This window comes from Halictus rubicundus, chromosome 10, assembly GCF_050948215.1.
Source record: "Halictus rubicundus isolate RS-2024b chromosome 10, iyHalRubi1_principal, whole genome shotgun sequence".
Classification (NCBI taxonomy): domain Eukaryota; kingdom Metazoa; phylum Arthropoda; class Insecta; order Hymenoptera; family Halictidae; genus Halictus; species Halictus rubicundus.
The window spans coordinates 16,557,373-16,570,774 of NC_135158.1; the positions used below are offsets into that span (position 1 = coordinate 16,557,373).

Sequence of the window (13,402 nt, forward strand, 5' to 3'; positions counted from 1 at the left end):
TACAGTATCGAAGAATTGTGTAAAACGGTTTTAGTGGAATAACAAAGCCGGTGTGTATATAAAAAGAGAGAGAGAGAGAGAGAGAGAGAGAGAGAGAGCGAGAGAGAGAGAGAGAGAGAGAGAAAAGGGAAAAAAGTGAAAGGAAAGGGTAAAATATGTGCAGTGTAGTGCTTTCGAACGCGTTAAAAAATATTTTTCCGACTTAATTCGGTCGGGCCAAGGGGAACTGTTCGAGTAGGCTTTGGTAAAGATTTCGAGGACAAGACATACCCAGCAGATTTAGTAGCATTTGGAACAAGATTTTTCGGTTTTGGAGGAAGAGGAGGAGGTTTCGGAGATTTGATGCTCGACAAAGCTCGCACGTCGAAGGAACTCAAGACGGCTGTCCGAGCGGCGGATCCGTTCTCTAGAACGAGCCGATCCCCGTCCGTTAAGGTCGTCGTGTCCAATGCCATCGAACCGTCCTCGGGCTTACTTCGAGATTCTTTTCCAGTCGTCGATACAGCCATTTCTTCCTTGAAATTTCCGTTTTTCGAGGATGCTACTACCGTCTCTTGATTCTGTCCTTCGCAACTTTCCCGTTCACTCATCGACCCATAAAACTTGGAATTCGCTTCGGAGGAACTGGCACAAATTATCCTATGTCTGCGAACCTTGTTGCAGCGATCCGCCGGCTTACCATTTTCCTTGTTCTGATCAGTAATTTCATAGCTTTAAGGGTCGAAACGTAGCGTGATCAAAGTTTCAACGTAACATATATAAACGTAAAAACGCAACGAGATGTCCGCACGCGGAAATGCACAAAATCTCGTACCATCGGATATATACGGTAGATACGTATCAATACGAGTATATCTCAGAGAATATGCTTTTATCCGTTTACCTTTAAAAAATCTGGCAACTCAAAATTGATCTCCGTTCCTCTTTGATCTTCCAATCTGGATCTCTGAGCTCGTTTCAAACCTTCGTACAGATCTGTGAAAAACAACGACGATGTATCCGTGTAGTCCAACGATTATCAACATATACAGAAGATAGTGTTACGGCTTCCACGATCCTCACCTTCGCCGTCAAATTTTCCCGGCAATTGCAATTTAACGCCGTTCCGCCATTTCGCTATTAAAGGAGGATGGGACTTGACAGTTTCTTCGGATGTGTAATCATTTGCGTTTCCTTTCTCGCTCGTGCTACACTTTGACTTTCCCTTTAGCAGACATAACAAAGGGTCAAAGAAGTAATCGATACAAGACCCAATACTATCGAGCTGTACTATATGTATACGTATATCGGTGTAAGACGCATAAAGCATCCGGTTCGTACCTTTTTCTTTCCGTGCATCGTAGAATCGCGAAGAAAAAATTTACTAGGTAAGATCGAGGAACCCTCGGAGCGTTGATCGTCCGACTGCTTGTACAACATAAACAACTCGATCAGAGAGAAGCCAAAAAACAAACACACACAATCAAACAAGGTTCTTTTCAAGAATTTCAAGAATCTCGACAATTACTTCCATTACCTTGCACGAGCCTTCGTTGTACTGATACTTGCTCGCACCTTTCCCAACCAACAATTCCTCGAAGACTCTGTTGGTGATTTCATCCAACGTCGGTTGAGCGAACGGCGCATCGTGCGTACATTTCACCGTATGCAACTCGTGCCGAGAATCTATTATACACACGTACACACATTACGTATGCATATGCATGTGCGTATGCGTATACGTATTCGTATTCGTATGCGTATGCATTGCACATGTAAAATATATACATACCACACATTAAATAGAAATGGAAATAATAATAATAGTTATGGAAAAGCTTTTTCGGTTTTACCTTCACCTTTGACATTCGTCAACGTCAATCTGGGCGGAGCATCGATAGCTGGCATATCCATGGAAACACAGTGATTATCGCTCCACACGGTGATTGTACTTAAATTAAAACCGTACTTGTTTAAAAGCGGTTTTAACACTTCTTTGAGGGTTCTACCTTTATGCGCAATCACAGTTATTACGCGTCGCGAAGGTAAATCTACTTTCAATATTTTCGTTGGTACAACCTCCACTTCTTGGCCGGCCAGTACAGACGATGGACATTTTGCTTCTATCGTCTGAAAGTATAGAACAAAGAACAAACGTAACGTAAAGCATCGTTAACGCAACAAATCCTTTGTAACGATTTCTTGTCAATCAAAAGCCGTAGACATCCCGAGTTACAACTGTTTTCGTATCATATAGACAAGTAAACGAGTACACAAGTATTTTCATACACACGAGTGCGCAACTACAAAAGCAGTGTCGAAAAAACGCATGCACGTTTCGATACTTTTACGATAACAAAACAAAAAAATCGAACGCGCCCTACTCGCAACATTTAATCACACATTCTTCTTACATACACGTATACCTTACCAAAATGCTATTATTGTCAGACATCGAGCACCAAGTACTTGACGAACAGTAGGAAAAACACCGTTAGGTGGTAGAAACGTGTCTGGAAAATTAGGAAAGTTTTCGAAAATAGCAAAGCACGTCCCGGTACTAGCGTGGACTCGAGAGAAAGAGAGAAAAAGATGGAAAGGAGAATGAATGTGTGTATGCGAGAGAGTTAGAGAGAGAGAGAGAGAGAGAGAGAGAGAGAGAGAGAAAGAGAGACACACACACACACACACACACACATCGCTCTTGTTAGTTAGAAACAGCAAATCAGTAGATTTTCAAAAGATGCGTTAAATAAATACGAGAGAACACAAACCTCGTCTGTGGCTAGGATTAGAACATCATAGTTAGAGTATCGAAGAGCTCTTTTATCAAGGAGGCGTGTAACCACATCTTTAATACTCTCCGTTTGGCTAGTTGGCACAACCGTAGTCGATCCGTCGGGTAATATTACCCGACACAAACCGGTACATTTGGTACGAACTTCTTTCGATTCGTTCGATTGTCCTTCGTAGGACGATAAAGACTACAAGTCATACATACAGCAATTTTGTAGATTCGAAAAAAAAAACATTCATTTAATTAATCTATTACACATTATGTGTCATCCGTTGTATTTATTTATCGTTTTGTTTCAACAACAATTTTCTACTCGTGCTTTTATAATACGATTCTCGCAAACAATTATCAAAAAACACTCTTGTAGTTGGTACAGTATCAAAGTAGGAAATTCTCTTTCTCAACGCATCGTAAAACAAATTCTATTACAATAAACTCACACGTAACGTATGTTATTTAACTAATAAGTACACCACTGTTCTATCAAATAACCGTTTGCGTTCAATTCGCAGTTGGTACAATGTACAAGACTACTTACATGTTTGTGAAACGATTGTCTCAATGCCAAATCCCAAGACGCTAACGAGGACCTGCTACTAGATATAGAAATACTGTCGTCGTTGTTATTACCTTCGGATTCTCTCTTCATAGTCGTGAAGCTCTTATAAATAGTTTCGCTTCTGCTAGGGGTTTTACTGTATTCAGTCTCCCCGCGATCTTTTGATTTCGATCTACAGAAAGAACACAAAGAGTAAACAAAAAAAAAAAAGAAGAAAAAAAATATGATATATAACATGCTTCTTTACGCATCTTTGTGCTACAAGATAGTTACCTGTTTTTTCTATTCCACGGAAGAATGGATTTTCTGCAACGATCTTCAGCATCCGAGTGGCTCTTTTTCAATTTCACGCTAGGCGAATTAGTCAGACTTAAATCGCAGTCCTCTATGCCAACTACGGTACATCCTGTTTCCATACAACGACGGTACAGGTCCGATCTCAAAAACCTTGGATAACTATCGAATTTCATCAAATTGAAGACTTGCTTTTGAGCCTAATAACAAAAATCAGAACTACCGTGTCCATTTGGTCTGACGAAAGCGAAAGAACAAGGCACGGATAACACGAGCAACAACGAGCACTTGCCTGCAAAAATAAGTCGGCAGGAGCTTCGCCAAGAAGCTCTACGGTTATTTGTCCTGTGGCATGACTATCGACGTTTACAGGTTCGGAGGCTGTGTTCGACAAATGACGTTGATAGATTTGACTGGCCAACTTGCGCCGTGTGACAAAGTCTCTGGTGTCTTTGTATCTCTCGCAGGCAGCCCAGAAATAAATGTTTTCATGACTGAACTCCTTCTTTAGAAATTCCTTTAAAAGAAGGATAAATACAGGATATTGCATTGCTACCAATGAAGATATTATGTACTTACCGCAAATGTTTGCAACCCTTTTGGATCTTCCAATAATTTCTCGAAACCGTTAGCCCATGCATGTATACCTTTGTAATCGGTGTTTTTGTCGCACAATTCCGTACTACCGTGCTACGATCAAAGAAATATTAAAAAATTTTACCTTGCTGATCAACGTCGTTAACTACGAGTTAACAAGTCGTAAAGGGGAACAATCGAGCGGTTGCGCGATTACATCGTCAGAACTCTTATTTGAAAACTTCAAACTGTGATCAAGTACGAATTTATTAAACGGATGACAATCAAATTTTCTCGGAATTTTCAATTTTCTATTTCCAAATTCTTCAGATGCGTGTGCATGCATATATATATATACACACATACACACACACACACACACTTAATATCGACACTACATATACGTAAATACACGCTTCCAATAAACACGGTGATGCAGATTTCATTCGATTTCATTCGAATCGTACGTACGCGCGAGCAAACTTACGAGTCGAAGCGTATAAAGAGAGAGGTAGAAACAGAGCGTGGGAATGAGGAGTAGCACACGCGATACACCGTAACAAACAACTTGATACATAGGTTTTCTTCGACAACATACGCTGCACGACCGTGTACATAAGTACATAGATATTCGAGGATCGAATAGTGACAACGAGTTGTCGCGACAAGTCAACAACAGACGGAAATAAACGGAATATTACGCCATGATTCAAGGAACGGAAAGTCATCGAAAATTCTTGGAATGATATCGTATGGGCAGAGCGATCGATGCGTCGAATCGATTTTATAATTCCTACTTCTCCCGAAATTCATTCTGCTAGCTCATAATAATTGAATGGAAAAGACACATGAAATGGCTCTGTTTCGTGCTTGTTGGCCACGAATTCGTTAGTCAAACAAAGAAAAGAAAAGAAAAAAAAAAAAGAAAAGAAACGAAACGAAACGAAACAAGTACATGTCTACTATGTATGATGAAACTATATCGACCGTCGTCTAGAACCCCACGTACCGATTTCACCTCGGTGTCCATGTCGTGACCGAAGATCGTATTCCTTTGTATAGCCGCGGCACGATCCCATTTATCGAGGAAAAAGCTAACAAATTATTTATATCGAAACGATTGGCTTACGAGGCGTGATTTCCTCGAATTATTTCCATAGAAAACATTGCCCCGAATCCGTGTTAATAAGGGCTCCGCCCAGCTGCACCGGTGCACCGTTGACAATTGTGATTCCACACACGGCGCTCTCCGAGCAGTGCTCATCAGCGAAACGCAATGACCACTAACCGACCGACACTATCGACCAATCAACTTGCTATCGACCAAACCTAGCACAATCAATGGGAATCTCAAAGTAGCAAATTTTAATTTCATCGCACATTGTTTAACGCTATCGTAAGCATTACGATCAACGTCACGTTCATTTCGAGCTTAACATGTCACTCTCATGTGCACACTGCCACGAGCATGTATTCGTTCGAACTTCATTTCCTTCTCCCTCTCTCCCCCGCCCCCTCGCTCTCTCTCAGTTACTGCTTTTCGCTCGCTCTCTTCCCCTTCCACTTTTACTCAGTCGGTTGGTTGATCTCTCTCGGTCGGTCGGTCGGTCGGTCAGTCAGTCAGTCAATCAGTTAGTCTGTCCGTCTGTCGGTTTGTTTGTTCATCCGTCGATAGTACTATATTTAATTGTAGGAATGTTCAAATTTTATATTCACTTTTTATATAGTTCCTTCAACATGTATGCATATACGTGCACAATCAAGCTTTTAATTTTATCTTTCATTGTTTTTCTATCTTTTTCAGTAATTGTTCATTTTATTCGGATACACTTGTATCGTGTATACCGATCAATCATTTAGAAATGAACGGACCGTATCGTAAAGTAATACGCGTTGTCGAGAAACAAATGATGAAATAAAACCTTACCAAACAGGTATCCTGCACGCAGTTTCCGATGTTTCGAATCTCTTGTAAACTTCCCCACGGTCTTGAATTATCCGACTTGTCCGAATAACTTTGGCACAGGGGTCGAGCATAATCCATAGTTGCTTTAAGATCTTCAAAACTATGCACTAAAGATTTCGAGATAGCAGAAAATACTTTTGGACTAAATTTATCCCGATTATCCGTTTCTGTAGATTCTGTTAATTGCGTAATTGCGAGTAACGTGTTCGATTCGAATATAGGATTGTCGCACGGTTCGACACGATCTTCTATGCCATGCAGCATCGCGGCGGTACAAACGGATGCGAGCGAACCAACGGACGAACTAACCAACCCCTGCTTCACGGTAGAAGCAGATGGTAGCGGGCAGGTGGGCAAATTCCCCCTCTTCGGTTCCTTTTGTAAGTCGGAGTGTGCCTCGTGATCTTCAACCGATGCCGTGCACACACTTATTCCGTTGCAAAAATCATCGAAGACGACACTTTCATGAGATAATTTCGTATTATTTTGACACGCGTCCGATTCGTTTCTTTCAGTCTGGCATGCGTTCGATACAGCTCGAACAGTCAATCTAAAGTCAATGGCCGCGTTACCGTACGTTTTTGGCGGATGTGCACACGCGTCCTGAAAATACATTATATTCATTCTGAGCGCCATTGTTCTTTGCAGGTTATCGTAATAATTCAATAATTTATTTATTTATTTGCAGATACTATATTAATACGCGCGTTGCTGTAATTTAATTATGATTTCCTTTGCAATCTCCAGCTCCGAACGAGTAGAAAGAATTTTTATAATTCGCGTAGATAGTTGTTATCGGTGTACCTTGTACTCTGAAGTAGGGTAGCACCTCCTTCGGGCAACATCTTGCACGTTATTTTTATCCAAACGGCTAGTGCAATCATCTTTGAATCCAATTCCAGAATCGCTGTTACTCGAGTGCGCCGTAGAAGTACTTATGTTACTCGGCTGCGGAGAGGAAGCATCTTGATGCCTGCGTATTTCACTGTACGAGTTTGCATCCGCGCTCGTCGAATCAGATATATATAAAGTTTGTATCGCTCCGATGAGACTATTGCAACTGTCAGGAAATTCTTGACAAACATTCAATTCGGACGTTTTGGTACACGTGAAGCCAAATATATTACACGCGCTGGAATGTACGGCGTGATCTATCAATTTATAATAAATTGTGAAAACATGACACGAATTTGAAACAATATTTTCTTTATCCTTAACCGATTTTGTCAGTATACCGAAATACTGTTTATCCTGTTCGGAAAAAGAATTGCAAAATATTATTCTATAAGATGGATATTCTGCTATAACATGATTATCCGAATTGGTAAGCTTTATATTCGCCACGTGTATAGTTAATAGCACCGTAGTAGGATTTCTTTTCTCCGCTTTCAAGCGCTTAATGCATTTCTTTAAAACCTGAAAAGATAAATATATTTCAATGACACTCTAAACTCCACCAACGATTCTCATTCTTTTACATGCTCGTGTTACCTGCATCATACAAGAAGGATGCAATTGGTTCGGAATATCTATTGTTCCCAGGTAACCAACTACCGTTCTATGCACTATTTTCTCAGAGTCTCTTTTATGCGAAGTTGGTGGCGGCGGCGGCGGAAGAGGACTAGACATATCCCAACGATACTGTATACTGTTGTAATTTTCTTGGATTTGTAATTCGGTCAATGTTCTGTCCGTTGTGTCGAACATAACGCCGCTTTGTAAATCTCTTACAACTTTGGCTACTCTACATTGTAATTGCAGCGCTCCCATGTTACTCGTACGTGGTTTATGCGTATATTTCGGCCTGCAGCGTACCGTTGCAACACCTTCTTCGTCCGAAGAATCAGAATAATAATTTTCAGCAATTTGTAACCTTAGAATACCTTTGGAACGACCGATAAGCTGTACGACATCGTCGTGGGGCACTTTACTGACATTGTGACCATTCACCGATACTAAATAATCGCCAGCTCGTAATCCTGCATTTTCAGCTGGACTTCCTGGAACGATGCAACTCAAAATACAAGGTTGCTGTCCCGAGATCGTAAAACCGAACCCCTTCGAGCCGCGGAATACCTCCACTGTCCTTACGCCATAATTCACTCGCTTTTTCTTCCTTCGGTTTTGATGCATTCTTGAGTTTTATTTTCATTAATATTCACCGAATCTACCGATAAAATTAGCATTGAACCAACACTTTCACAAACGAAAAAGTATATCTCGTCGAACCGTCTTTGCTTGTATCCGGTCCGTCCGATCAATCCTTTCTGCTTTCTAACAAGGGAATCAAATATTTCAAAATCAAATCACTTTTATTTTTCGCTGAAACATCGAGAATATTCATCATCATCGATCGTCAAATTCGATGGAAAATATTCCTTGTACAGTCCGTTTACACCATGAATCGCGGCGGCGTTCTTTCTGCATTCTTGCACCTCTTTCTTGTACTCGCTACATATATATCGTTAACATTACACAACTATGTACAAAACATATTTTCGAACACTATCCTACCATTGAACGATTTTCAAGAATTTTCAGTTTAAAATATATCACTGGTCAATTATCTCGTGCACCTAACAAGTCAAAGCAATTGTAAAATGTTTTGATAGTCACTTTATTCTTTTTCTTCTGCTTCCATCCTTTCACTCCCTCCACTTTTGCCTTTCTTTCGTTTGCATCATTGTCATGTATATATATATATATTTCTAACACATATATATCTCACACTTCCGGTATACATTTAAATGATACAAACTCAATCTTTGTATGTCGATAAGCTGGCAACAATCATAATAATTTTGTGAAATATTTCTTTTTCATCATTTTCCCTCGATTATGTGAAGACGCATGTACCTCCCACAATTAATCTTTCCAAGTATATTTATCGAAACAAAATTAATCCTTCTATTCTTTCACAATACTTTCACATTGAAATTTTCTGATAAATTTTACACCTACATAACTAAAATCTTTTCTACACTGTCTATAGCGTTGGAAGAAATTTAAACTAAACTTTATACATTTCACAGACATAATTCCTTCTCATTTATATGTATCATTTTTCTATTTTATAGTCACTTTAGTTCATATTAGTTGAATGGAATATGCGTGCGGATGTTTATTAATATGACAAGTGTGTACACCGTATATATACGGTATAGTATCTTCGATCGCTGTTATTGGTCGATGTAGTTGCGCCTTGTTTAATTTCGATTTAATTGTATATAGATATTGTAGGAGTTTACATTCCCGGAGGATTTACGAAGCTTCGGGGAAGGTATCGAAGAATGTTGTCTACTCTACATTTTTATGGAACCACGTGGTCAGGATGTTAAGAAATCACTTGATTTGTAGTTCAACGAGAATAAGAATGTAAACACTTTATTCATTGGCTAGAGATGCGTCTGACGTAACAGTACACCAGAGAATATGTATATATACGACGAGGTACGTTTCGTGTCCCGTTTCGTACGACTGGAAGAGTATAACAACAAAGAATAACCGGCGAGGAACGCCTCAGTGGACTCAGTCGTACCTCAGACGTACGACTCAGATGGACTGTGGACTAAGGTGGACTCAACTGCGAGCGACCGTTGGGAGTAGGACTGCCAACTCCCTGTCTGTGCTCTCCCTAGGCGCGGCCTAGGGAATAGCGACACTAGCGCCAAACTCCCTACAATATTATATATTGTACTATTGATATAGGTACTATTTTTAAATAACTTATATATATAATGTATAATATCAGAGAGTATATCCTCTCTGGTGGTAAACACAGTACACAATTTGAACATTCACCATTTTTTATTTAGCATAGGTAGGCGAAAATATTTTCGAAAAGAAAATAATAATAACACAGTATATAATGAAAATTCTGTACCGAACAGTTAAACATTGCTGTTGTAGTGATTTCTTCCAAGCGCTCTTCTTACAAATTATATGTCATGTGCAACCTATATGTAGTACATGTATATCTTTCAGCGTGTTTGAAAATGTAGACAACGTTTATGCGAGTTTTCTATACACTTATATTTTTACTTTGTATGTTACATTTATGGGACATTGTAAACTGTTACATATTGACGTGCATGCTTGTGTGTTTTCTTTATACATGAATTACTGTTTACCTCGAACATTGCTCATTGACGAGAATACTTTTTTCAACCACAAGTTAGGTTAGACTTCTTACAAAGTATAGAAAACATTGCCTCTGAAATTAATTTTCTGAAATTAATTTCAAAATGGATTCCGATGAAATTAGTTGGCAAACAGTGTCAAATACAGTAACGAAAAGAATGGTAGATCTTTCTTTTGTACACAAATTGACACCGTCTAGAAGATTATGTCGTCGAACGAAGGTTATGAATACTGCGATTAAACATTACCATAATTTAAAAACCTACAGACAGTATATTCAAATTAAAACGTCTATTCTTCGGAATTTCTCAGATGACAATGATACCGACGGTTATAATAGTTCCTCAGACAATGATTGTAATGTTTTGTATAAATCCGATCTGCCTTTAACAGATTATATGACAGATAGTGCGACTACGTATACAGATGAAGCAGAACTTGGTGTTAGCGACTATAATACATCAGGCAATATAAATCAAAGATCAAATGCTCGACAATCCAAGGATAAATGTCCCAATTCTGTAAATTTAGGTTGGCAAGATATTGTTAAGAAGAGAAATGTAAAACCAACTTGTTCTCCAAAACAGAATATTCAAAAGAGCAAACCACATAAACCAAATGAAACTAATAATCATGAATCTTCTGCGAGTAGTTCTAGTAAGATCGCTTGTAAAACGGATACAATGTCATCGGTTCAAGAGACATGTAATAGGACCGATAAAAAAACCTATGGCATTAACAAAAAACAGGAAACAAATAAGAATTGCACAAAGTCGATGGAAGGAGAAATTAATATTGGCAATGATGCCTATAAAAAGTTGAATAAAAATAACTGTTCTAAAAGGCTCGAAAGTAAAGAAAAATTAAATGGTATAAAAAAAGACTTAATATCTTTATTAAATCAAGAGACCGTGGTTCAATGTGTTGACGAACTTTCTGCAAATGTAGAGGCACGTGTCGAAGAAAGTTATTCTACGCTGAAGATCGAACATGTAAATGTCCAAGAAGAATCTGCAGACGAAAGCAAAAGTAGCGAGTCTTCGCAAATGCAACCTCCATTCAATGGCAATACAAATCAACCCAAGGATTCTGGTATCGACGAAGATACGGAAGAAGAATTCCATGTTAATGGAAAAACAGTCAATGCGAAGAAAAAGAAAAAAATGCCAGAGACCTGTAAAAATGTAAACCTAATGTCACCTGTAGTCGATCGTAAAAATGTCTCCACGATTGAAATGACCTTATCAAATACCGACAACTTATTATCCGATATTCATGATACATCGGATACCATAGATTCTCAATGTACAGCACTCTTTACAAATGATGATACAAATAGTGAAAAAAAGGAAGAAAATAAATTACAAAAAGTAAAATTGCAGCCAAAAGTTACTTGCACGAAAGTTATTAAAAACAAATACAGAATTATATCGGACAATGCTTTGTTATCGGATAAATGTTTGGAATCAAATATCAACGATGATCATATTAGTTGCAAAGCAACGGATCCTGTGAACAGTACGCACAATGCTGAAGATAGCATGTCACCTTTGTCCAAAAGACGATTACAACAAATGAAAAGGTTAAACCTGACTGCAGATAGCGAATCTAGTCTTAGCGAAGATGACAACGAGTATTGTAACACAGAAAATATGAGAGACAAGTTATTCAAAAGGTCGAAAGAACCTTCCGATTCGTCGGACAACGAAGACGAAAACATGGGTTTCAAACACGTATCTTCTCTACAAAACAGTAAGAAATTGAAAACAGATGAAAATTATACATTCGGAAATAATAGAAAAGAAAAGAATATTTGTTTGAGAGAAACATATACTGACAATAACGAATCTGTAGCAAAAACCAACGGTAACAACTACAAAGATACGTTGCACTGCTCCGGTGAGACAGAAACATATTCGTCGTTGACAGACCAGTATAAAACAAATACGCAGAACACTTCCAAACAGAGTGTACATTGCTCGGGTAATGAAAACGATAGTGCCAAAGAGAGTACAAAACAGGAAAGATTGTTCCAACAAAATCACGAGACCGAAAGAATTTCAAAAACTGATGAAACTGCAACACAAACATCAATCAAGAATTCAGCGATACAAAATAGACCGCACAATGTACAAAATAAAAATTAACATTATATCATGTCACTTCACAGCATTTCTTTTTTTCAAAATCTTCTCTTTACAGTTACAGGAATTAATGAACGAGGAAAACTTGGTAATCGAAACTACCTTACCTTCTGTTACGCTAAAAGATCTACAAGAAAACAATGTTTTTCTAATAGATGTTCCTTCTATGGTAAGTTATACTTACACGATACCCATATGCCAGGAAAAAAGAGAAAATTACATATGTTTCATACAGGATTCTTTTTTATATTTAGGTAGTTGAAACTGAACTATTGGGAAGGAAATTTATTCTAACAGAAAATAAGCTAAAACTTGGAAAACATAAATATAAAATTGAAATGAATGATATAAATCACATGTCTTGTGTCTTCAGCGCTGGGGACACTGGAGAATCTTGTACAAACTACAAAGCTGGTAGGTAGGATATTAGATAAGTTGCCTAATCTCTTTGTTTGCCCTACACTCTGAAGATTCGTGTTATTTGCTACATTTATTTGTCTTTCCAGTTACTATTACACCGATGAAAAGATTCGTTGCATATGAAAAAATAGTGAAAACAACGTCAAAGAAATAACGAACCATACCAATGACACCAGCGTAAAACGGATACCAATTTAGCTTTAATAAAGTAATATGTATAAAACTAACACTACAATTGACTTTTTTAAAAATTAAAACACGAATATGTATGTACGTATTGTTGGCAAAGGCGAACAAAAGGAAACTGTGTCAATCTCCTATTAAATTCGACGAAAGTTAGTTTTCACGACTTCTCTTCTACGAACTGTTACTAATGTTGAGCGTTTGACTTTTTCGTCTAGCAACGATTGTTAAGATGACGAAGAAAGTTTCCAATTATTTCTCAAGGGGTATTCCGGTTTCCTGAAATATCAAATTTCATTTGATTTGTCCCAGGTTTAACCGTACAATGCCGAGGACAATACGAA

The 13,402-nt window shown here is 38.3% G+C and overlaps 2 protein-coding genes across 2 annotated transcripts; one reads left to right on the plus strand and one right to left on the minus strand.

Annotated features, from left to right (window-relative positions):
* Nucleotides 1-167: 167 nt before the first annotated feature.
* Loco (regulator of G protein signaling family member locomotion defects) lies at nucleotides 168-8,861 on the minus strand. Its single transcript, XM_076795296.1, has 14 exons — nucleotides 7,663-8,861; nucleotides 6,976-7,587; nucleotides 6,133-6,774; nucleotides 4,209-4,319; nucleotides 3,922-4,146; nucleotides 3,609-3,829; nucleotides 3,315-3,507; nucleotides 2,754-2,963; nucleotides 1,833-2,109; nucleotides 1,517-1,665; nucleotides 1,321-1,404; nucleotides 1,063-1,204; nucleotides 884-975; nucleotides 168-692 (listed from the first exon to the last, which is right to left on the minus strand). Exons 1-14 carry the CDS (start codon nucleotides 8,302-8,304, stop codon nucleotides 183-185), a joined length of 4,110 nt encoding a protein of 1,369 aa, XP_076651411.1. The 5' UTR covers nucleotides 8,305-8,861; the 3' UTR covers nucleotides 168-182.
* Nucleotides 8,862-10,125: 1,264 nt separating this feature from the next.
* On the plus strand, nucleotides 10,126-13,148 carry LOC143358388 (uncharacterized). Its single transcript, XM_076795496.1, has 4 exons — nucleotides 10,126-12,440; nucleotides 12,514-12,624; nucleotides 12,710-12,869; nucleotides 12,962-13,148. The coding sequence occupies exons 1-4, from the start codon at nucleotides 10,416-10,418 to the stop codon at nucleotides 13,027-13,029; spliced, it is 2,364 nt and encodes a 787-aa protein (XP_076651611.1). The 5' UTR covers nucleotides 10,126-10,415; the 3' UTR covers nucleotides 13,030-13,148.
* Nucleotides 13,149-13,402: the final 254 nt, after the last annotated feature.